At 45.9% G+C, this 25,520-nt stretch overlaps 1 protein-coding gene across 1 annotated transcript; it reads left to right on the forward strand.

Moving 5' to 3' along the window:
- Nucleotides 1-412: 412 nt before the first annotated feature.
- Nucleotides 413-22,276, forward strand: LBHD2 (LBH domain containing 2). Its single transcript, XM_064659240.1, has 5 exons — nucleotides 413-555; nucleotides 9,709-9,809; nucleotides 13,844-13,934; nucleotides 17,689-17,896; nucleotides 19,024-22,276. The coding sequence occupies exons 3-5, from the start codon at nucleotides 13,845-13,847 to the stop codon at nucleotides 19,098-19,100; spliced, it is 375 nt and encodes a 124-aa protein (XP_064515310.1). The 5' UTR covers nucleotides 413-555; nucleotides 9,709-9,809; nucleotide 13,844; the 3' UTR covers nucleotides 19,101-22,276.
- Nucleotides 22,277-25,520: the final 3,244 nt, after the last annotated feature.

Genomic DNA, 25,520 nt, shown 5'->3' on the forward strand with positions numbered 1-25,520 from the left:
ATGCAGCTGGGAAACTGACCCCAGGGTGGAGCACCCGCCCCCCCGCAAAAAATGAACCCCTCCAAAAAGAACCACAAAAAAAGTTTGCGCCTCCTGAATTCGACGTTTTCTCAGCAGGGGCTGCTGCACGGACAGCTCGGGAGCCCCGCGTCATCCCCACGCCCGTGAGCAAAGAACGGGGGAGGGGGAACTGCTCCGGAGAGTGACCCCCTGCGGGACCTCTGTCCCGCGCTGTGCGGAGCCGGCACCGCGCGGGGGTCGGGGCTGGGTGAGCCGTGCAGTTCCGCGCGTGTCCGCAGAAAGTGCGGGGACCGGCGCCCCCTCCCCGCCAAGCCGAGCCGGGGGCCGTGGCTGCACCGCCCCGCCGGCGCTGCCGGGGGAGTGGTTTCCCCGCGCTGGCGGCGGCGGGGCCGGTCTGCGGGCGGGGAGGTGCCGCGGCGGCGGTGCCAGCGCCCGGCCCGGGAGGATGCGGACGCGCTGACGGAGCTGCCGGCTCCCCTCTGCCGCCGTGCATGGGCGGCGGGCGGCTGCCGCCTCGCCTCGCCTGCCCCGCCGGTGAGCCGGGACGCGGGGCGGGGGGTCTCCGCCGGGATCGGAGGGGTGCGGAGAGGGGGAGAGCTGCCACCTGTGAGTGCCCCGCTCGCAGCCCCGCGGGGGCCGGGCCGCCCGTGGCGGAGCCGGGCGCTGGGGCGATGGGTCGGGTCGGTGCGGGTCAGGTCGGTGCGGTGCGGGGCGGCGGCGGGGCACGGAAGCCCCCGGAGCGCCGTCCCGCTGCGGGTCCGTGCGGTGCGGGTTGTGTCGTGTCGTGTCGCGTCGGGTCGGGTCGGCAGCCGGGAGCGGGAGCTCGGAGCGGGGAGAAGGGTGTCAGTCCCACGCCCGGCTGCGGGGAGTTATGGGGGAAGGAGAGGGAGAACGCGCGCCTCTGCCGCGGCTTTCTCCGGATGCTTGGGGTTTTTTTCGAGCAAAGGGTGTTAAAGAGAATTCACTGAAAAAAAAAAAAAAGGGTTGTCGTTAAAAAAAATCATCATCACTCAACCGAAAGGGCTGCGTGAAGGAATCCTGATGAATGAGCGCAGCGCTGAGGGAGTTGTTGGTTTGTGGGCTGCGATCGCCTCATCTATTCGTTTATGCCGGGTTTTTTTTCCAAGGCAACTTTTGAGGCGAGGAAGCGGCTAACAAAGCGCAAGTTTAAGACAATGATGCTTTTGCTTGCAGCCGAGCTGAACTGAAAACTGAAATCCAGCATTTCCCATCAGGTAGCAAATACCACACATCGGACTACTTTTAGAGAATGAAAAAACCTACTTTGCTCTGTAAATGAGGACTATGTTTCACTCTGAGCAAGGGGTGTGAGTATTTTCCAGATGCCAAATGAACATACCACAAAAATTTTCTTTTCATCTGGGACAGAGCCGTGTTTGTAGATCTCTGAATATGGCTACAGTCGTGGAGGGGAGTTGGGTTAGCCTGGATGTAGCATTAACCCCTCCAGCCACAATAAGCAGTACACAGAGAGAAATTTGTTTCCATTAGTCTTTTCCTGACTGAGATCCTTACTGCAGTTCTACAGTCAATACAGCAATGGAAGCCCTCCTGGCTATAGGTTCACATCTTACTGAAGAACCCAGAGCTGGTGTTCACACCTGCCCTGTAGCCTGGCTTGCTGCACAATGCCTCCTTATGTAAAGGAAGGTGAAACAGTGAAATCTGCCTACACACAACCAGGCTCAAGCCAGTGTTTTCCATCTCTTAGTTTTAATGAACAACAAATTTTGTGCCCAGAAAAGAATCCAGCTCACAGCTCGGGATTTCGATAATTAATAGTCCATTTTAAAAACATGTTTTCAGAGTCAACATTATGATTACAGGGAGAAAACAAGCAAACAGGGAATGACTTGACCCAGTTTCCTTGCTTTCCCGATCTAGCTTGACAATTTGTCAATCAGGTGGAATTTCCTCCAACGTCTTTGGTACGTTACTTTAGCAGAAGAAATGAATGTGCAAATTTAGTCACTACTTTCCCTCCCTTCTCACAATGATCTCTTTGTATTAAGCAACAGGCTTTTCCATAGATCAGGTACCAACCCCACCGTGTCACAGATTGAAATTGTTCCTTCTTTCTCATTTCTGAAATTATGTCCCTGTGTTTGAGCCCGTTTAACCACTTCTATGTCGGAGAGGTCTGTCAGAGCAGTCTTGATCTGGGACAGATCCTATGTCATGCAAGGCAGGAAGAGCTCTGCCTTCAAGGAAACTAGCATCTGCCTCAGCAATAGCCCGTCCCTTTGCTCCTCAAATGTGTACTTTTTCTGGAAAATTCTGTAAAATAATCAATTTCCTGCATTTTCAGTCTTCAAGAGAAGGCTTTGTTGCAAACCCCAGGAGAGCTGCCAGCCAATAATGTTCAGGTACAATGAAGTAGACTGATTGATACCAACAGGTCCTTAAAATCTCGTCTCAGCCTTTCTCCCTCTTTGATTGCAAGTCCACAGGGGCTGGGACCACCTCTCCTTCATGGTTTGAAGAGAGCATGTCCTCTGCAAAGCACATACCAGTGCTGGAAGAAGCTGTGGTCCAGCAGGACAGTCCTCTTTTCTCATCGGGATTCATTGATTGATCCCACAGCGTTTCACCTCGTAGTGCCCGTATCCCCATGGGACTAGGAGAAAATAGTCCAAGTCCAGCTTCTTTGCTGAGACCACTGCAACTTGTGTAAGATGTGACCTGAATTTTCAGCTGAGTTCTGTCTCTGACATGCACATGCATAAACTGCCTCTGTGCAAATATTTAGGAAACCTCTAGATCCAGAAGGTGAATGTTAATTGGTTGGCAGGAAGACTAGTAGCCTTGTTAATGCTTATCTGCTTTCAGTGTTAATGACTCACTAAAAAAACCCCCTGAATTTTAATTTTTTTAATAATTTCTTTATTTTTAGCTATGTGTTATCCTCATCCTCCATCTTGCCCATTCCTACTGTGATAGGACACAGTGTTCCACCTTGGGCTGGGGCAACTTCCCATGCTTGGAAATTCAATTTGGGTGACAGAGTTTTAATTCCTGGAGAAAAAACAGCTGCATATTTGGTGTTAGGTTGTGATATCATGACACCTGCGGTTGTGCTGTTAATTGCCAAGAGGCAATATTAATAGTCACTTCATTGTCTTTGTTCTCTTAGGAGTGTCTGGTAGGTTCTTGTTTGCTGGTTTGGGTGTTTTTTTTTTTTTAATCTTAACACTTTTACTTCATTTACTTTTCTAACTTCTCTAGAAATGCTTGAGATTGTATCATGTTACAGCATTGATAGCACCGTATTCTAATTTCCACAGAGTTATAAGGAGAGAATTAATTTATCTTTTAAGTAAATACTGTTCTATCTGACTGCACTTAATCTCTTATCCTACTCCTTTACCTAGAAATGAGCCCAGTGATAGACTACTTAAAGTATTCTTTCACAGTGCCAGAAAGACATCAGACATTTCACAATCCATTTCCCATGACATTTCAATCTAAGAATCAAGTACTCTGTTTTGATGCTCTGAGATGTTTTTTCCCCTCTCATCTGCCCATGGGACTGTGGCATGAATTCAGGACTATCCAGACACACCTAGGGAATAGTAGAAAGAAGCACAGGAAGCCAGTTTTCATCTGCCACCAGCTCCCATGGGTGCTGCAAGGTGAGGGACAATTGTGGTGTGAAATATGAGGGATGAAAGAAATGACATCTTTCAGAGAAGATCTCAGAAACAAAACCATTTCTTTCTGAGACCCTTTAGTAATGATTGCTCTGAGTTAGAAGGGATGGTAGAGTAACATGTAAGGTGTTGGCTTTGTAAGATTACTTTGAGAAATTAAAGCCAACACAAGGTTCACTGTGTGAGCAGAGCTCAGAATCGCTCTGCTCGGCACAGGCATTTCCAATACCAAAAGCAGGTTCTCAGATGAGAGAGTATTTGCACAGCAAGTACCAGAAGAGATACATCTAAAAACATTTAACAGCTTGTTGAGGCTTATCTCTAATTTTGATGGGGCTGTTTTCTTAATGAGGTCCTCTCACATCAATTAGCTGCTGAATCTGATGTTAGAAAAATAAATCCAAACTTTCTCTTGGCACACGGTTCCATGAAGGCTCTGTGGAGATTTCCACGATATCGAGGTCTACCAGCATTCAGAGGAGCTGGCTTAGTCATTCTTCCCATCTGCTCTGCTTCTTCCTCCCTCCGCTGCTCTACACATTCTTCCTGGCTGTCTGCTCCCCTTCCCTATCTCCGAGCATCCTGGCTGGCTGCCCCCCTCTTCTCCCCTGCCGTACCTATCCCTTGTGGCATCTTCCATGAGGAAGCCCAGGTAGTTAAGTGCTGAGATCAAAGAGCTGAAATAAATGAGCCTCTTTAAAGCAGGCAAGAAAAAAGAAAAGAAAAAAAGAAGAATCCACCAAGGCAGCACCCGTAGCAAGCAGCATTGCAAACATCATTTGAGAAAGCTTTGAGTTGAATCATCTCCCAAATCATGAGATTGCTTTAAAAATTGTGCTGGTTGAACACAGACACATTTTAGTTCCTTTTAATTCTTCTTTGACCATTTACAAATCAAGTTTTTAGCTCCTTTTTGCCAAGAGGGCTGGTAGGAACTTGGACAACTACAGCAAACTGGAAATTGAGGTTTGTGTGTAGCCATGGCGCTACAAGAGCTGAGGACATACAAAGAACAGCGGCTCCCTAATGCCTCACTGTGCAACACCAGGAGTCGAGGAGGCTGAGTTAGAGTCATCTACCAGTACTGGCCCTTTGAAAGCCTGTGTTTTGTACTGTTGGTAGTCCACAGATGAGTGTTTGAGAAATTCCCCAGGGTGATATTTACCCCAGTAACTTCTTTGGAGTAGGAACAGTAAAAACTGCAGCTTGCCACGAAGTTAGCAGTGAGAGGCAGCACGGTCTGGAAATAGCAGCCTCCTACCCCTTTTCACTCTCCCAAACTACGTGCTGTGTCTCATGCTGAAATGCCTGCTCCTCCACTTTGAGAGTCATTTCATCTCACTGCTTCCTGAGAGAGATCGACATCTTCTGCAGAGCACACGCTGCCGAGGAGAGGAAGGCAGCTCTGGCCTGTGGAGAGCAGAACTCAAGTACTGCGTGGGTGGCCAAAGACAAGAGCTTCTGAAAGGAGGGAACAGAACAGATCTCTAATCTCCAGACTCTGACACATATCGCACTTTTCTCAGTTGCTTAGGAAAGAGATTTGCATCCAAAAAGAAGTGGGAGGTTTAAATAGGAGTTCATACATTTATCTTCTGTGGTCCATGGGGTGATTTACATTTTGCTGGTCCCATGGAATCCACGACACTTCATAAAGTGCATCCATTACAAATGCGCAACCAGGAGAAACAAAGGCCCTGTCCAAGTTCCTATCCACAGTGTCCAAAAGCTGAGCTCAGTAGCAGTCACAGAAACTGGAGGCTGTGGAGTGTCACTGAGGTAAGTGCTTGTTTTGGGTTGTGCCAAGATGCTGGAGCTGTTGTCCCATCCAGAGGTACTGGGCATGGTCCTACCTGTGGATGATCCAGGCCACCTGTAAGGGTCTAAGCCAGAGTTCTGTCCTCCTAGGACACTAACAGAAGACTGAGACATAGAAGAGTTGGATCCACAGAAGTACCTGGCCTTAGAAAATGCCAGCTGATGTTTCCTTGCATGGACGTGAACCCTTCATGGCTTCATCCACCACAACAACTGTAGCTCTGCCCTAGATCTCCCACTCATCCACTCCGGCTGAACTGACAGCCTGATTGACTGCAGCAGAGTGGCCCAAATAAGGAACCCTTTCTTCTTCTGGGTGGCAAAACCTCCTTGGGCCTGTTTGTTTACTGGGACTTGCAGAGCAGGGTTTACTGTGACCCATCGAAATTTTCCACTCTGCCGAACGCAAGCAGTAGACCATTGCTCCTCCTGCCTAACGCCGTTCTTGTGCACGCCCTGCCCCAATTTTCCTGGTAATCAATAGCAGGGGTTTCTTTTTGTAGCACATACAAAGGCTCGACTCCTTGAATGAAAGAAAGTTTGCATTTATCCAGAGGCTGTGGCGGGGTGAGGCGAGGGGGGGCCCGGATGCCCAAGGCTGAACTCCCGGTTTGTTTGAGGCGCTATCTGGAATCAGCGGGAGCCATGTGTGCGCTGTGATTGCGCGGGCGAGCACCCGGAGCTCCGTCTTTGTGGTGCTCCTGTGCATGAGGCTGAGCCAGCAGAACCACATGGGGGGCGTCTATCCAGCACAATTTAAGTACAGGGCTGGTAAAGCCCTTGGGATTGTCCCATTGAAATAAGGAGGGGACGGCTCCCATTTCTGACGTGCCAGGAAAATGATAGATTTGCAAGTGGAGCAGTGGTTCAAGGCCAATTTCTGCCTCCTATCTACACTTACTTTTTAGAAGGTGCACCTTCAATGTGGTATTGTTTGGATGTTATCATAATATTTCCATGACTGCTTAGTGGGGGAATGATTGATTTGGGAAGCCCAGGAGAGGAAGAGGCCAGCCTGCAGTCCCTGCTAATCTAGCACCAGCGCTGGCACCCTGAGGTCAGGTCTCCCTCTGCCACCCAATTGTCTCCAACACTGGGGCACCTCAGGGAGAAGATGTGATGCTTGCAGAGTAGGAGGAATCTCTAGGTAGAAGTGCCCTGATTTGGGAGGTGCTGCTGCCAGCTGGGGAAGGGTTTGGGGCTCAGAGCCTCTGAAAAGTGCTCCTTTATCAAGTGGACAACCTTTGGGCTTCCAGGATTGCAGCCTGTGGCCATATCCTATTTCTGTTTTGCCCAATGAAGCATGCTTGCCTTGAAAACATCTACTTTGCAATTCACAGTGGATTTATCCCAGAAAGGGACCTCTGCTGCTGTGCATGGTAGAGTCCTCTCCCCACATGGCAAGGCCAGGCATATCTGAGGAGAGAGAGCAGGGCTGGGCTTTCCACACACCCTGGCTGGCCATAACTGCTGCCCAACATCCTGCTTCTGCTTCTCGTACCAGTTGTGCTCCTGTGCATTGTGAAACCACGCTGCTGGGACAGACTGTGTCCTTGGGATGTAGAAGCTCCAAACATGCAATGTGTTCCAGATGCTTTCCAAAGCGGGAGAGAAGCCCAGAGAGCACCTTTCTGGGCCTGGGTTTGTGACCCATGGCAAGCAGCACAGGTGGAAATCCATCCCTTTGTGTGGGCTGAGGGCCCTTGGTCTGGGCAAAGGGTCCACCACGTGGTCCAAGTGTTGATTGGTCTCACTGATGAAAACAGTTCCCTTATGATTACCTTGCTTGGTGCTACGGCTCCTAAAGAGGCAAGACATGACTAACTCATTGGAGTAGTCCCTAAATCAACTGTTCTTTGCTGGGAGGTATAGCAGGGCTCTGCAAGCCCAGAGTAGGGGTGGCCAGGCAATGTCACTGGTCTCTGAGACTTGACTTGATCACTGTTAATGGCAGCACAGCTGTGTTGGTACTCCTGGAGCCAGAGAAGAAGGTGGTTATCAAGCTGAGGCAAAGGAGGGCAAGTTATTTTGGTGGCAGAAGATAGGTAGGTTGGGAGAGGGTGCGTTGAGCAAGTGGGCTCCAGGCTGGAAGGCAAAGGTGCGTAAAAGTGAGAAGGGACAAGAAGAGATAAGCAGAGAAAGGCTTTACTTGAGTAATTTCCAGACTATTTCCATTACAGTAAAATTTGTTGCATGGTCTCAGTAGCTGTGCCTTGTTTTTAAAAGATTAAGCAGTATCACAGGAGGAAGGGTATTAGTTTATGTTTCCTCTAGTGTCAGCCAAAGAAGGTAATCACATCTATTAGGTGGGTAAAGTGAGTATTTTCAGAGATTAAGTGCATTCTGGTACTTCTATACACTGGAAACAATGAACTCTTCAACAATCTTGACTGGGAAGAAGGTTTTCTATTTTTAAATATGGCTGTGGGGCTGGAATATGGGACTTCTTTCATGCTGCAGTCCTGAATTGATTTTCTTTTTATTACAGCTTTCAAGTGCTGAGCACCAGGGGCTGATGTCCCCTCTCCACCATGGCATGCACCATAGGAGAGAGTTGCCCAAAACACTGGAGAGGGGATTGGGCTTGGGTCAATTCAATCCAGAAGTCCTTTGCTGAGACTGGAAAGCAACAGATGTGGGTTTAGTTCATTCAGTACTGCATGGATCCTTATATGCTACTAACCAGGCATCTGAAGATATCTCTAAATAACAAGTGGCCTGGCCTGGATTCCAACCAGTGGCCATGTGGTGCCTGGTTTATAATCTCTTACACCCTTTTGTCTCTCATTTACAGGTGACTCAGTGTAATAATTGTTCTTATTACATCCGGTCTTTTCTGAAGGAGACATTGAAGGTAGACAAGTTCATGCGGAATTTTTGTAGGTTTAAAAACAGAGATTTTGTAATGGGTAGTGGGATAAAAATCTTCTTCCCAGAGTATTGGAAAACATGGTATCGGATGCTCTCTCATTTTCATAAGAGACAAGCATTGAATGCAGTCATGAATTTTTAAGGGACAAAACATTACCCTCTCTGAAGTTGGTTTGGTCATTGGTTAGAAAGGAAAATTGCCAGACAAGAATTAAACCTTCTGAATTTAATCCTGGGGATGGAGAAGTGATTTCCTGCTTCCCTAATTTGCAATAACCATGGCCTGTGGCATGAGAAGAAACTCCAGAATGCTATGCACAATTTTTCGTCTCTCACTGTTTTTGAATAAAGTCAGTGTGCAGTTAATCCAGTGTTATAAATCTTGGTAGGCTTCCAGAGCAGGTAGATTTGTTTAATCATTTGGGCTGGAATCCAAACCACTGGAGGATATAAAATATATACACTAGTGCCATTCACTTCACTGAAAACACCTTTTTCCCATCCAAGGAAATAGCTGTGGCTGGCATGAATATATATTTGGAAAGCTGTAGGGCTAAACAAATTTCTCAGAAAATCATCTCTGGCCAAGATACTGACTATATTTCAGCACTGTAACTCCTCAAGCTTTTCAGCTAAGGCTTTCTGACAGAGAAGTCATCAGAAATCAGTGACTCACAGTTTGAAATGGTGGGATCCTCACCTCTGCTCAGCAGGCTCCCTGTCCTGATACCAGTCAAAGTATTACCTTCAAATTGGAGTAGACCTTTGAAAAAATCAGTTCTCCTGTGACTTCTGAAAGAACCATGCAGTAATGTAATCTTAACGTATCCTTCTTTCAGCATATGTTGTCTTCTTTGTGTCTTGACCAGTAGCTTCTTGAGCAGGAATCTCATTCTTTGATGTTTTGAACTGCGTCTCACTAAACAAACCGATCCTGCCAGATATGGGAATACATTTTTATTTTCCAATTTTCCAGCTATCATTAAAATTTCTGTTTGGGAGAATTTCAGAGTGTCCCAGTTTCAGCAGTTTTTGTGTAACTCACTCTAAGGAATAAGGTTTAGCATCACAAAAAGAGTCAGGTTGTGAGCTATTTCAGCTAAGAGCTTTGAATGGGTTTGGAACATTAATTGACTCAGTAATTCGCAAGGTGCTCTCTGAGCTTTGTCCTTAGTGAGATCAAATCCCATCTTGCATAGAAAATGATACAGACTTTGACAGCAGGAGTTTCTGCAGCAAGTTTGTGGTAGTACTCTTTCACACCAGTCCCTGCCAGCGTTGTCCCTTTGGTCACAAGCTCTGACTCTGTTGTGTTTGTCTCTTTCAGGCACTTTTAGGATTTGACAGTTTGCAGGACACTTCATCAGCGACGCAAGCGCCTGCAGCAAGGACAGTTTTTGGAGGCGACATCCGTTGATGTGATTGAAGGTAACGTGCTCTCTTCTGTCATTGCTCTCTACTTGCCATTTATCCTCCACAGAGCCTCGTGCTCTGGCCAGGATCAGGCCTCAGTTTGGTGCATGTCAAGAACTGACTCTTGCTTCGGGTAACAGCTCTTCCAAATCATGGCTTAGCTTGTCCCATAAAATGTATTAGTTCCCATCTCCTTAAGGAAATCCTTGCTTGCATCATACAACCTGCCTATTTTCCATAGCCACATAAGTGCTGCACTTTTTTGAGTCCTGAAGCTGGTTTTCATTCAAATACTTCTTTGTCCCCAGGAATTTCACAGGTCAGTTTTGCCCTCTGTTCAAAACCTAAAATAAAAATGAGCACTTTCTCATGGGAGGTGGTTTGGCACTTGTCAGCCTGTATATTGCTCTGTATGTTACTGACCTTGTTAGTGCCATCACAAGCAGCAGAAAGTGAGCTCTGCATTTCCTCCATGCCTCTGGAAAAAGATCAGCATAATGTGGGTCTGCAACTGTAGCACTTGCATTTAAGATAGTCTTCTCTAAATGTAGTTTTCTCACAGAAATGCAAGAAGAGATTTTGCTTTTTTTTCCTCCTAATTGGTATATTTGTGCTTAATTTAACCTAGGGGAAGTAATGTATCTCTTAATTCACTGCCACAAGAATTTTAAGGTTCAGAGTAGATGACTCATCTGCCAGAACAGAATTTATTCTTTGTTTGTAAATGCTATTTATTGCCTTGTTTTGCATCACTATGGCTACTGTATGTCATTTGGTGATACCAGCATCTATCATACATAAAATGAATGCAAGACCGAATTTAAGAGCTGTAGTTATTATAATTGTTTGTATCACCCACTTTTCTGTTGTATGTTAGTACATTTCACATAAAAGCAGCACTAAAAGCGGCTTAATATTTTTCCATCAACACTGGCTGAAAAGTAAAAAATTCTGCACATGAACCTTACGAGAGTTTAAAAAGCTCTAAGCAGCAGCACCAAGCCCCTTTTTTCAGATTATGTGGGTTTATAAACAGTTCAGTGATGTTCTACAAATGATTTTGAAGTTTCAGGTGAAAGATTTGCCGTGCCATTAACAATTATTTTGCATTAGTTATTTTTAATGTTAAACACCTAGTTAAGTTTGTTAGAAGCATCACTGTTTTCACAGCCCATATAGATTCTTCTGCATTCCTTTAGTGTTTCTAAGTGGAGACTGGGAACAATTAATCTATTCCAGTTAAAGCCTAATTATTTTGCCAATTGTATGGCCCCATGTTCTTTTCTGAAACACATCAAGTACAATCACTTCTGCCGTCCTATTCAATCAAAGCCTTAAGTTGCACAGATTTTGTGAAATGGCCTGGGCTTCAACAGCTTGGGAGCTGATTCACTGAGGCATCTGCTGTAACACTGGCAGGACTATCACCATTTTTCTAGCCCGAATCATTTGTCTTTGTCATTTAGAAATAATCTGCAGGGTATAATGTGGTCTTAGGGAAGCACGGAGCCTGTTATTGCTCAATAATAGAATTTCGTGAGGTCTTAACAACATCTTTGAGCTCATATGACACATTCGACAGTGCATGTGTGGATGTATATCTCTAATGTCCCACGGAACAAGGACAGAAAAATATTGTAAACCCTTGCTATGCATTGAAAGGCTGCTAAAATAAACCAGCCAGCCACGACTGACTGCTGGAGTCTGCTGCTGGCTAGCAGAGACCAACCCTTGGGACACACAGCAGTGGGACATGTCTTATCTGTTGTTGCCAAGACCCACACTTCATAAATACCGACCCCACACAAAGGCTCCAGGATTATTTCCATCTAGACGCACACTTTCTCATTTCCCTTTCCCTGCAATCCAGGACAGCTGGTAATGGGACACTGAACCCCAAAAAGGGTGCCAAAAGAAAGGTGTGCATCTTGGACATGGTCAGAGTGATGGGCCCAGTGCTCCTCCAGGCTCATGACTGGGTCTGCCAAAACATGGTGTGAAAGCCCCCCAAACCAACTCTTCCCAAAGAGTTGGGCTGGGAGAGCACAGTCCTGCTATTGCCTAGTGAGGTCATTCGCAGAGGCAGCACTGGAGGGGCATCAGGAGGGATGCAAAAGGATCCCTCTGGGACCAAGGAAGAGACCAGGACCAGAATGAAAAAAAAAAAAGGCAAGAACGGCATGAGCACCAGGGATGATCAGAGGCAGGAGGTATTGGAGGGAGTGCTACTTTCTTTTTTGTTGAAGGGCACATCTCTATTCCTTTAAGAGCTGTCCTGTGTGGCAAGAACAGCTGGCACAGCTGGCCCCACAGTCACCGCCCTGGGAAGGGGTCTCCCATTTCAGATCACCGTTCCCTCAGTGTTACTTTTCACAGGTGCCCAGTGGTATGGCCTGTTGGACGCTTCAAGAATAAAAGCATGTGTCCAGAAAAATCTATGTATTTTACTGATTAGGTGATTTGTGGTGTCCTTGGGGAGTGGTACAGGTCCAAGCAAGGCAAGGGAGTCAAAATTCTCTTCCTAGCAGGCAGAATCTGTCCCTCTTCTACTGTGCCATGGTTGTGGGACAATTCAGGCTGCATAAGCTGGGGGGTGCCCAGATCAGGGTTTGGTTCAGCCTTTTGTGAAGTTTCAGAGCCTGGTTCTGCTCTCCTGTTGTGTGCATGTTTGTGTACCAGGAAGTGTGTGGATTAATTCAGTGTTGGTTGGGTCCCAGGCTGTCTCTTCAGGGCTTTTCCCTAAGCTGATGGGTGCCTAAGGGCTTGGGTCCTGGTCCACAGCTGAGCTCGAGTGTCTTCTGGGTCTGCCGTGCTCTTTTTTAAATATGATGCAGTGGGAGTTAAAGTCTTTGTGCTATCATGCTGCTCCGTGCTACAGCTAATTAAAGTCATTGTGAAGGGTTTTGTAGTAATTGCAGATATTGTAAAATTTAGTTTTGTGGAATAATTGGTAATGTAAGCCTGAAACAAGTTATCCTTAAGATGTTGTAGTTGGCATTTCTCAGTATGAGCAGCCTTTACAAAGAAGGCTTTTGTGTGTGAAGCGGGACCAGAATTAATGGCAGCATTTAGTCGTGCCTAAAGGGGTGTTTGCTGTGGCAGGTGGCAGGGCGGTGTAATTGATGATGCCTACATTCTGCGTGCCGCAGGAGGCTCCAGCAGCCACTAACTGCTCTACCTGATGAATGCCAACTAAAGAGAGTGAAAGCCCGGTGCCAAATCTATCCAGGGCTGATATATTCACATTTAAAATGAACGTGGCCCTTTCAGTCTCTAGGTCAGAGTGGGTCAGGCTCTGTTTGCTCCTACGCACTTAATATGCACTCTGGAGTTCTCAGGCATCCTCAGATTTTCCGGTAGAATGCTGTAGCTATAAATTGCAATGTGAGGAAAATCCTAATGCCATAGAGATGTGCAGCTACCCATGCACGGGCTGGGCTGAGCTCCCTGCAGCGAGGGCTGCAGCCGGTTCTTGTCCCTCTGCTCTGGAGTGCTGCAAGGCCCAGGAGAACAAGGCAAGCTCAAGGGCCAGCACTGTAGTGCCTTGGGTGCCAAATGGCACAGGAGAATGCCTAGTGGGCACATAAGCAGCCTCGATTCCTAAGTCCCTGATTTAAATGAGATTTAGGTGCCAAACATTCCTTGATGCATTTGAAAATCCCACTCAACACCTCTCTGAACACTCAGGCGAGTAAAGACTATTGAAAATCTGGTCCTTAGACACCAATACAGCTGGTTTGTCTGGAATTAACAGTTTAAAAAGAAGTGCTGGCTCATGACTAAATGGAATAGACATCTGGGAAGAGCAAATATTGAAGACATTATGAAGAATCAGAATAAGAATTTAATTCAAGGCTGATATTTCCACCAATAAGTTTTTTTTGTCAACAGATGCAATTTCTGAGCTCATCTATTAGTAATAAACTGGGTACTAATAAAATTGGAGGACTCCCACTTTCCAGCTGTTGACTCTGGGACTCTGTTGGGGTCTTCTCTGCTGTCCCATGGTACATGAGCTGAGTATTCCTATTCCATTTTAATATTCACAGCATGACAGAGGTGATGAACACACGAGAACCAATGATGGAGGAATTCGCACTCAGCCAGACTCCTGAGGAAGAAGGAGGCCCTTCAAGCCAGGTAACTTTAGCAGAACTGGAAAGTATCCGAGTTGCTTATCAAAACCAATTTAATGCAACCAATAACTGTCATAGAGGTAGATGTTGAATTGTAAAGAACAGCTGCCAGAAAAACAAGCCCTGAAATACATGTTTGATCCCACTTAGGTTTTATTATTAAAAGGTAGAAGTTTGGCAAGAGTGTTTTGTCAGGTCTGCAGGGCACAGTGACAGCGATGCCTGGATCCTGCAGGGATGCAGGCAAAGCGGCTGTTTGTCACCAAGAGTTTGGATCTGAGCAACTCTTGTGCAATGAAGACATCCAGCCAGTACTGTGCCACAGCCAGCTTTTATACAACATCCTTGTAATAAGCTGAGCTTCCTCAGGCTCAGAGGGAGCTCCCTTTTTAGGACAGAGACCATTTGAAATGATTGTGTAATTCACATAAATGGCTGTGGCATCATAGCAGCAGCATTGGTCAGGGCCATTTGCTGGCAGGTGCAAGAGCATTTTCTGTCCCCAGGCGGTCTCAGACACCCACTCGTGTACCTGCCCGCGGTGCTCAATCCAGCAGGGTGGATCACGATGTCCCAAGCCCCTTTTGTGACAGCCCCCATGTCCCAATTTGCTCTCTGTGGTTGTGCTCATGATTCTGTGTCAGTATCAGGGACAAACCACCTAAATGGGTTCTGGTTGGACCTGAGTTGCTCCGCTACACAAGGTGTAACATTGAAAGCAGACTCAGAAAACTACTCTAGGAGCAGCCTATTCCAGGTGGAAATCAAGGATTTGAAAGCCAAGGAAGTCAGAACTGAAATTTTGCAAATTCCACTTGGATCACTTGTGCATGTAATGAAAGCCTTCGTGCAATTAAAGAGCGTACCAAAGGCTTTCCCATGCCTCAGCAACTGCACGGGATAAATGCTGCTCACTTAAGGAGCACATTTTCACCGAGTTCCAGGTTTTCACTGTTGTGTTAGTGTATGCTGCCCGAACTCTCTCCCAGCCCTGGCTCCACCTATGTGTTCAGGGCTGTTCTATGGTGTCTCTGATCATATGCTCCACAGTTTTCCCCCCAGCTCCCTTTACCTTTTACCTCTGGAAGAAGGTGCTACCATCCACACTTTAGTGGTGGCCACCTAAGGCAAAAAAAATCAAATAGAAATGAGATGTAGTGCAAAGTCAGTGACTCAGTGGGAAAAGCAGGCTTCTTCCAGCAACTTCCAAGCACTTTGTCCAGGAGACCAGTCCTTCTTTTCCTGCAGTCTCCTGCCCACTCGTCATACACTCCAGCTTCCGCAGAAAAACACAGTGAGGCCCGACAGGCAGCTCTGCTTCCTGCCAGTCCTGACTCATTCCTGGAGGGACATGGTAAATACTGGGCTCTGCTGGAAAAAAACATTATGTGATTGGTGTGAGGAAAGACCATATGAGGATGACACAAACAAAAATAGTCAGGCTGAGGCTGCACAGGTGCCTTTCCTAAATTTTGTTGCAGCCGTAGTAATCGGCTCTCAGCACATTTTTAGATCTTTCTGTTTCATTTCCTCAGGCTTCAGAAAGCAGATGAAAAAGCAGAATTTTCATCTGGATGAAAACCAGGGTTTACCAGCAGGCTTGGGGATGGGGTGGCTGTCATGCAGCCCTCTGCCACCAGAACAGGCTGCGCAGCAGGCAGGGGAAGAGGTCACTGTCACCTGCATGTGCAGCCATGGGAGGAAATTCAGCAATTTGCCCCTAATTTTATGGTTATTTTCTGCCAGCTGGGCTGTGAGGCTCAGGGATCTGGGCTCTGTGGTTCTGCAGAGCAGTGCACTAGTCCCAAGGGGCACCTCTGGTCCTGTCCTGGCCAAGGAGATTTTACCTTGTCTCATATTTGGAAATAGCAGGATTGTATTAGACACTTATTAAAAATTCCTTCCAGTCAAGACAGCTGCCATGGAAATGTCTTTTCAAATTACAAACAGGTCAGGAGGAGGCTGTGTAATAGGAAGTTGGGAGGAACTTTTCTAATAGGCAGCATGAGTGGCATTGCTTGGTCAGGATGAGTTATACCCTGTGAGTGCAGCTCAGGGAGGCATCAGAAAGGTTTACCTTTGGTGATTCACTTGATCTAGTTGTACTGAAGGGGCTTTCTCACAAAAGAAATTTCTTCCTAATTGTATCTCACTTTGCAACACTAACACTAATACACAACATTTCTCACCTTTGTATGGATTTGCAAAAACTCATGAATCCTCACAATGCTACCATGGGGAGTGAGGGTGTGAGGATAAGGTTTGTTGTCCTTCCCCATCTCCAGAAGTCAGATACAGACATCCCAGCAGTATTAAAACTGTGCTTGCTTCTTCCTAGAAGCACAGCCCTTCCCAAGGGCTTGCCTCCCCATGCCAGCTCTGGTGCTAAGTGGGACAGCTAAACCCCAGGCTCTTAGGGAGTGCAGCTGCTGAGATGAAGGAAGGTTTCAAAAACCATGGAGCAAACACCTCCAGTGGGTTATGACATCCCCAGATCCCTGTCAGTGTCCTAGGGGATGTGCCCACTCTTGTAGTGGTTAGGGAATATCTGCATGTTTCTTCCTGTGCTCATAGTGGGAGCTGTGCTGAGACTGGCTCACATAACCAGCAGTGTTTGGTCTAACCAGAGACCCAGATTCAGTGGTGAATATGTTGCAGGTGTGTGGGGAGGCTCCCACCAGCACACAGCAAACCTGTGGCAGCATCTGAAGTTAAACTGGGATTGTTCTTGCTCTCAAGTGCTAGTTTGATCCCCTTGCATGTATCTTGATTTTACTGTTACAAATAAAATAAAATAAAAATAAAACTCAACTAGCACTGAGAGATGTGCAGCTTGTTAGCTAAGGTATACAGAAGTTTGAGAATCCAGGAGATAAGATTTCAGTGGAGCAACAACAGAGTTTCTTACGGAAATGTCCTGGAGGGGCTGGAATGATTTTTCCTCAAAAAACCCCAGGAAAAACCCAATTCAAAACAAAGTACCCTGAGAGATTTAAGTGATCCAGCGATGTTGAAAACAGGAAAGCACTTTTACGTGTTACAACCTCCTTCAGTAAAAAGACCTAGTTCAGCTTCAAGCTCTAACCACGGTGTAGTGTTTGACCTGCAGCTTCAATGTGACATATGAAAATAAACAGCTGGCACCATTCTCTGTGTAAAAATCATCTCTGGGGCTCCCTGTTTTGCATGAATGCATCATAAAATACAGTGTTTCACATTACAGAAAATAGCTCTACAGAATGGTGGCTTCTTAATAAACTGTCACTGCAAGAAAACATGAATATCATATCAAAGTGAAAGGACAGCAGCCAGAAGGGCTGCAGCAGCCATTTAGATTAGCATTATAGCAATGACTTCTGTGTCCTAAAAACCCATCAGAACTGAAACATGAGTGTTTGGCAGCATAAAAAATTTTGTCTCCAAAGTCTCCATTTTTACTACTCACGTCGGATCACACAAGGCAATTGTCTGCTCGACACACTGACAAGCAAAGTGTGTTCTTTGCTCAGGAAGGGACAGAATGTACAGGGCAGAGTATGATGAGATCTATAGCCCTTCTGCATGCATGCTTGTCCAGCAAGGATCTGGGTTCAGCTGCTTTTGAAATCCTCCCTGTGCAGGACTGTTCCCCTGCACCAGTTTGAAGAGGGTTTTTTAAGGGACATGTGAGTGCATGTCAAATGCAGAAAGGATGTACTCTGCTTGTTCTGAATATGCATCCCTGGGCAAGGCTTTGATGTCTCCCAATGTCTCCCCAGGCCTTCCCAGACTCACGTGAGAAGTACCCCAAGCTGTCCAAAAGACTGCCTTCGATCGTGGTGGAGCCGACTGAGTCCGGGGAGGTGGAGAGCGGGGAGCTGCGCTGGCCTCCTGAGGACCTGAAATCAGCAGAGGACAAGGGTCTTCACGGTGATCAAAGAGTCTGTGTCCAGCAGCAGCAGCAGCAGCAGCAGATGGATCTGGAAGGTCTGAATGAGTAATTTTCATCCTTGTTCCCCATAGGAAAATAGCTGTTTCAGACCATGCCGTGCACTGAAGTTAACAGTGAACCAAAGAACTGCAGGTAGTTGAAGATGTCCAGAAATACCTGCACTGGAGAAGGAGCCCTGTGGACTGAAAATTTCCTTGTAGCTTTTAAGCACATGGTGTTTTCATCCACCTCAGCCACTTTCATGGCCAACAGACAGTTCACTGTGTGTTAGCAGTTCACGCTCAGAAACAGAAATCCTGGTCAACAGCATGTATCTACCTCCCTGTCTCCTATCCTAGAAGCAAAGTGTTTAACAGCTGCACATTTTCAAAGCATTGTGATGTCTCAGGAGTGTGTTAGTGCAGCAGGAGCTCATAGACATGTAGCTATGACTAGCAGTGTCACTGTAAATATGTCAATGGTAAATATGGCTAAAGATAAGAGTTTGTTGGACTGTAGCTTGCACAGGGAGTGCTCCAGTGTGGATCTGATCTATTTGTTTCCTTTTTTTTTTTTTCATCTCAGCCGCTATCCTTTTCTCTTGAAAAGTGACCCGGTTTCCAATTCAGTGTACCAGCATTTGCCACCCAAACGCCCAGACACAGCAGCCAGGAGATGGGGTGCAAGATGCACCTTCACTCCCCTTCAAAGGGGTGTTGACAAATGGTCTTGAAGTGTAAAATCACCTGCTACTCCAGTTGGCGTTTCTGGGTGGTGACAACCACAGAGTTTGATCACTCAGGTAGAAGTATGAACCAAATCTATTTCTGACCTCCAGGTTGCACACTGTGGCCTCTGTGTTGGTTTTGTGCATTGATGTTAGACTCATTATGACAGTCTGAGCAGATTTCAGACAGCAGGTAGTGTTCCTGTGGCAGTGGCTATCCATAGGGATCACCTCACCTCACTAATATCTGACCTGAGGTCTCAAGTTTTCTGTGAAGTCAGACTGTGATGCACTCAGAATTCCCTACTCCAGGTTTAACTACTGGTTTGCAAGCAGAGAAAAATGCTTGTATCAGATCTAATCACCCTAATGAATCAACTGCTGGGTGGAGCAGGGAATCAAACAAAGGTTGGACCTATCTGGGGAAATAAATACTGACGAGCCATTTCTTTGCAGATACTTTAGCACACCCAGCTCAAGAAGTGGAAGACAGCACAGATACCCTGGAAAGCAGAACTGAAGAGCATGAATAGGAACTCCATGGCCTCAGAAGTGAAACTTCATTGTGAATGTTGTTGGAAAGCTAACACACTCTGAAGACATGTCAAAGTAATCTGTATTTAAATCTGCAAGGGTTTTATTTAGTTAGTACCTAAAGAAGCGTCTGGGCTTTAGAACTGTTCTTTTAACATTTTGATTTTCAGGCTGGGATTCATATTATTTGTTTAATTTTCCCTTGGGAAGCAGTGGGATGTGTTAGGAAATATGAGACTGTCAAGGAAAAGATGCTCCTCATTTCAATTAGTGCATTGCATTGGTTTTACCTTTTTCAAGAAAGGCTGCTTTCAGATATCAACAGCAGGACAAAGGTGTTGCATTTCTGCAGGAAGGATGTCTTAAATCTAAAACCTTTCTTTTTTCTTTAGCCATTTAAAACTAGCACTGTGATATTATGGACAATAGATGTAATATAATGTCACCAGTTGATTTTGTAACTTTTGTATAGAGACGCAAGGGCAAGGTTTGCCTCCTGGCTGCTGCCCCAGGGCAGCCCAGAGCAGTTCTCTCCCTTTGGCTAACCTGTGCAAATTTGGATGAACCAGCCTTTCCTTAGCTGCCTTTTCAGTAAGGCTGATGCCTTTTGGAAGCGCTTTCTCTCTGTACATTGATGAAACAATGAGCTAGTCACTGGTGTTTGTGGAGTGGGGCTGTCTGGGGTGGGCTTGGTTGGGTGGATCGTGCTGTTCGTGCACGCTTCAGGCCAGGTGGGGGGCACTTCCCTCCCTTAAAGCCAATGAGGTGGTTCCTGCTCCCCCCAGGGCTGGTTTTGTCCCACCTTGTTAATAGAAATTGTGACATTTCTTCTTTGGTATGTTTGGTGTATAACCCAAGTGCAGAGATGCATCTGTTCCTCCCCTGGCCCAAGCTGAGCAGTGGTAGGGGGTAGGTGGTAGGAGCTCCCTAGCACATCCCAAACCTATCCTTCATTTTGTCTGGCTTCAGGTTTCCCCCTGAGCCACCTGCAGCAGGAGAGGGTGGAGGAGAGCTGCGGTGGTAGGACAAACACCTGCCTCCCTCCTGCCCCAGTGGCACTGCTGGCGGGAGCACATGTGCCAAGGGAGGGGTGCCCTCACAGCCCCCTTGGCTTTGGATGCATAGTCACCTCCTGGAGCCCAGAGCTCACAGTAGGACAAGCTGTCTCTGGACACCTCTGGCCTCCAGTGGATTTTCCTTGGGAATTTGGGGGTCATTTTGACAGATGTGAACCCCTTTCTGCACGGGAACCTCCAAGAGACTCCCTCCCAGTGTCCTAGGAGAAGTATCTATCTCAGCTCAAAACCCTTTGGATGGTGCTGGTGGGGGTAGAGAATGTGTGTACTCAGAGGGACTTAACTGTGTTGGTGACGAGTGTCTCGTAAGCTGTGAGGTTGGCTTTCTCCATCTCTGCAGGGCTGGATGGGGTCTGTACTTCTAATTAATGTTGCATCCAGAAGAAGCCGCTTGCTGTAGATGGAATGAAATAACAGGATTCCTTCCAGCATTAACTCCTAAGCTGACTTCCAAGTACTTTCTTTTCTCCTGTAATAATTTTCTCTAATGGCAACTTTTAATTTTGTGATGGTCAATAAAATTTACTGGCCAGATGTATTAATAAGTTTATAACTTCTTAGCAACCAAATTTAATATATTTACTCACAAAGAATTCTGTGCAATGAATGTTTAATACAAAGGGAAGAGACTATTTTACTTCAAAGCAACATTAATTTATGTACAAAACTATAGCTCATTCTTTGCGGTGTTTGGGATCTAGGACCCTTTTTATAAGCAGTGTAGTACAGTATAATGTGATACTTAAGTTTGCTCTCTTAACCTATAAAACAATTTGTTTTGCCTTCTTAATGTAGACTTTCTTGAGTACACTGTCACAGAATTATTTTGTCAGGTGAGTGGGATTCTGGTCAGAGCACTGAATTTCACCAGAGTAACTGAAGGTTTCAAGAACACCTCCTAAATCTGGCTGCTATCACGCCCTTCAGTGGTGACAGTTTTCTGACAAAGCCAATGAAGCAAGAACAAGCTCAAGCTACATGTTGGGGTAGCAGTGGAGCAGTGAGGGGAGGTCACCAGCTCGGACCCACCATGGGCAGGAGAAGAGCCATGCTGGTGAGGTGGCCAGGCTGATGGGAGGTGTTCTTTAAATGTTGCTTTTGCATCGAATGTCAAGAAGTTTTACAAAGCTCTGGGGAGAAAACAACGGCGGTGACGACATATTTTTAGCTCTGTGATTTCCTTCCAATCTGCATCTGCCCAGCTCCATGAGGAATGACGTTAGACGTATCACTTAATTTGCTTTTTGCTTTATAAAAGGAAAAACAGTTGTTTGAAACACTTCCCTCAATTTTATGTGCTCTCTATCTGCTTTCAGACGCTCCCTCCCTTCCTGCTCTGGATGGCCCTTATCCTATTTCCACCTGAGGTCAATGGCACTTCCCTAAACAAGTTTCCCAAAGAAACAACAAAGTTCTACATACAACCTGAAAACACACCATGCAAGCAGCACTATTTTTTTTCATCCGTGTGTGTAAAGCTACAGCCCATATAGAAATCCCAGATTTCCTTTTTCCAGCCTAATTACTCCTCTCTTTTCTTTTCCCCTCTTTTGCACTTCTCCCCTGAATTATTTTACCTGAAGTGGTTGCTTCAAACTAAAGCTTTCTCCTAAAGCTGTGTGGCCTCAGTTTAACATCCATGCAAAGCCAAACTCCTCCTCCCATTTTTATTTTTCTGAACATGGGCCAGAGGCCCTAAAACAGGAGAGCAAGATAGAGAGAAAATTGTTTTATACAAACAAGCCCTATTTATTGAACTTGCAGGTCTATGAATGTCCACTTACTTTGTCTGTGTGCAAGTGTTGTCTCTCTAATAAACTCAATAGTTGTTTTGTATTTTTTTCTGGATTAAAAGCTTTGTAGAAACTAAAAAGAAAAAAAAAACATTCAGTCATATTTTTCTAGTCTGGCTTGTAGAATACTTCATGTAGTGCAGAAAGGAAGTTTTATGGAGTAAGACATTGTTGGATTTTGCTCTATTTCAGTTCTTTCTAATTTTGTAAAATGCCACCTGTACATAATACTTGACTAATGTATGTCCTGTAGATGTATTACACCATTTAGCCTATTAAATGCCTATACTGGACCGATTGGAAGAAGAGGTTGTATCCAGTTTCTTGGTTTAAAAATGCAAAGGGTTATTTGTGGTGGGGCGTGTCCTACCACCAGTACAGGGAACGAAGCCCACTCTAAGATTGCCTTCATCCTGTGACATGTAAATACTCACCCAGGCCCTCCAAGCACATGCTCCTACACAGATAAATTCAGGTTTACACCAATGGCAGTTGCCATCACCGTCTCTTTCCTTTGTGCCCTTCCTAGACCAGGCAGCTCAACACCCCTTGCTTCTGTTTTGGGATTTCCTCTCTGCCCTGCTCACCCTGGTGGTACCCTGCCTTGCTGTGCTAGCAGCAAGCCAGTTGGCTCATCTTCATTCACCTTTTAATGCAATGCACATTTTTAACATTTTCTGGAAAGGCTATTGTAGAGCCCAGCAGGAACTCACATTACTGGAAACCTATACCCTGTGCAAAGGGAGCAGGGTCATGTGGCAGAGAAGATGAGAGGCAGAGATAGCTTGCTGCTGAACAACTGATTTTTTTCCCCAAATGTCAAGTTACCAAAAAGCAAAAGATCAGATAACTGGAGGGTGAGGCTGCATCTCACTTACCCCTTCAAAAGCTGCTGCTGCTGCTCGCTGAGATGGGTAAGTCAGCATAGCAAAATGCATTGCTTGGGGTCAAAGCCAGTTCTCTGCTGCTGTGGGGCTGTGCCTGATGGGCAGTGGTGGCACAGCAAGGGAAATTGGCTGTACCCCAGGCTGGAGGCAGTGAGCCCAGCTTTGGCACCGTGGGGCTTGCAAACCTGATGCTTAGTGTCACTCAGTACTGGAGTTTCCATGCACCACGCATGGAAAATGTCGTGTCCAGGCATACGTTACTCTGAGGGTGGGATGACAAAGGGACCGACACTGCCTTCTCCTCACCTCCAGAGGAACTGTCCCTTCCCCCTGTGGTTTTCCTGTGTGGTGTATGGTGTTCAGCCACACAAGGATGCAACAGGTGCTACCTGATGGCTCCAGAGGATGCAATTTCAACTGGTGCCTATTTTATGTTGCTGTGAGATCCTTGCTGAGTCCTGGCTTTTCTCTTTCCTTGAGTCAGAAGGCAGGGGGAGTTTATCTGTAATTAATTAAATAGGATGAGCATAGGGAGTTTATCTGTAATTAATTAAACAGGATGAGTGTGGGAACACTGTTGTCTTACTCCTAACATTTGTATTTTAAACTTATATTCACTGGATCCTCAGGTTATTCCATTGACTTGAGACATTTTCATTTATTTTTAATCAGACATCTGCTTAGTAATTTTTCTTTTAGATGTGTTCTGGTTGATGCTCCTGTCTAAAGAAGCGAGTAATGTTTTCAGTGGAATTAGCTTTTATTTAAACCACCAATAAGAGATGAAACTAACTTTTTTATGATGTTAAACTGAAAAATGTCACGTCTAAATTAAATCATTCCTAATTTGTGTTTTTATCATCTTTTTAGTTTTTTCCAAATCCAGTATTTTTGTGAATTCTTTTGGGAGAAAGGTGATCCCTGACAGCCACAGGGAGCCATGATTCCCATAACAAACAGCACATCCCTCACGTTTATGTTATAAAAGCTCATGTCATATGCACTGCTTCCACCACAAATTAATGCAAGACACCCTTCTCTCCTCTGTCTTTGAACACATATTATGGCTTTTGTTTCAGAGACAGTAAGTCTCCATAGGTTAAATTCACCCAGTTCTGGAAAATTAGGATTTTAACATATTCTTGTTTTGTTTTGTTTTTTCTTTCTTAAAAAAAAAAAATTGAAAAATAAATTTAAAACATTTAAAAATTGCAGTCTTCCTCTTAAGAACACTCATAAGATACTTTCCTTCATTTTCTCCAACAATTCTGCCATGAAGAGCCCAAAAACTTCCCATCTAACCTTAGCAGACCTCCCTTCTGGAGACCCTCCCTGAGCCCAGTGAGGGTGTGGGCAGGGGCAGAGGAGCAGGGGTCTCTATGGAGGTTGAGCCATGGACTAGGGGCTGGTCTCACGCTCAGCTTTCAAACCCCAGACCTCACACCAGAAAGGACAAGAATCTTTTCATCCTGCCTGAAAATTTGCGCCCACACACCGAAGAAAATCTGTTTAAAATGCCCATGATTGCACTGAGTCCGGCCATTAAATGGATGTTTGCAATCAAGCCAGCATTCAGCTTCAGCATGGCTCCTGGAGTGTGACAAATTGTCTTTATGAATTAGTCATTTAATTTGTGAAAGATAGTTTGGATATTGTCACATACCCACGTGTCCTCCATACCCCTGACAACTGTGCCCCCACGCATTACTATTCAGTAGGTGATGAAGCCAAGAAAACCCTCGGGACTGGAATGCTGTTGGGACATACAGCCAGACCCCAGATCTGGGCAAAGCTCCAGTTTTCCAGCACCAGAAACCTCAGAAAAACCTATTGTTGCTGTCAGCTATTCACTGATGATGATTTGAACAAGAAGTAAAAGCACAGGAATTTCTCTCATCAGCTCAGCCTTCCCTTGACAACCTCATACATGCACCTTCAGGGTGGTGAGATATGGCAAGTACAGAACTGCAACACAGGGGCAGAACAAAATAGACTGAACATGGCTGGAAAACCAGCAACTCAGTTGCTCTTTTACTGGTACTGGTCTTTAACTCCTAACTTGCATGCTTGTGGGGAAGCAACGAGCTTTTTTCCCCAGAATTTACAACTGAGACAAGACAAAGTGAGCTAGACACAAGAATGGTCTCCACATAGCTGTAGAGTGCACTGGCTCTTGAAGCAGCATAGTTGTTTTTTTAATTCTAAATGGCCATGACCAGCCACTAGCACTCCTGTTCCCCTGCAGGACATGCATGTGGCTGGGGCAGCTCATCCTCCCCCTCCTAATGAACCTGAGGGCTGGATTCTGCTGTAGAAGAGGTTTCTCTAAATCTCAGGTTTTTCTGTCCATCCTGGTTTTGGTTAATGTGGCCCAGGGGTGTGATGCTTGGACAGCATCCCTTGGCAGAGAAGGAGATAATCCCACCCCGTGAAGGATCTCTGCACAGGGGGAAGAGCAGCTCCTGGTGCCTTTTCCATCATGAAGCCCCCCCAGGTACCACAGGGATGAACAGTCACTCCCACAGCACTGAAACCAATTTTGCTCCAGTAAGAACAAGAAAAAAAATGAAGATTGGGTTTGGGATGCTAAATGCCAGGAAGACTTGGTGCTTAAAGCACCAAGCAACCAGAAAACATGAGAAAAAGCAAAGCAGCCCTTTGAC

The sequence above is a fragment of the Pseudopipra pipra genome, chromosome 6 (genome assembly GCF_036250125.1).
Source record: "Pseudopipra pipra isolate bDixPip1 chromosome 6, bDixPip1.hap1, whole genome shotgun sequence".
Lineage (NCBI taxonomy): Eukaryota > Metazoa > Chordata > Aves > Passeriformes > Pipridae > Pseudopipra > Pseudopipra pipra.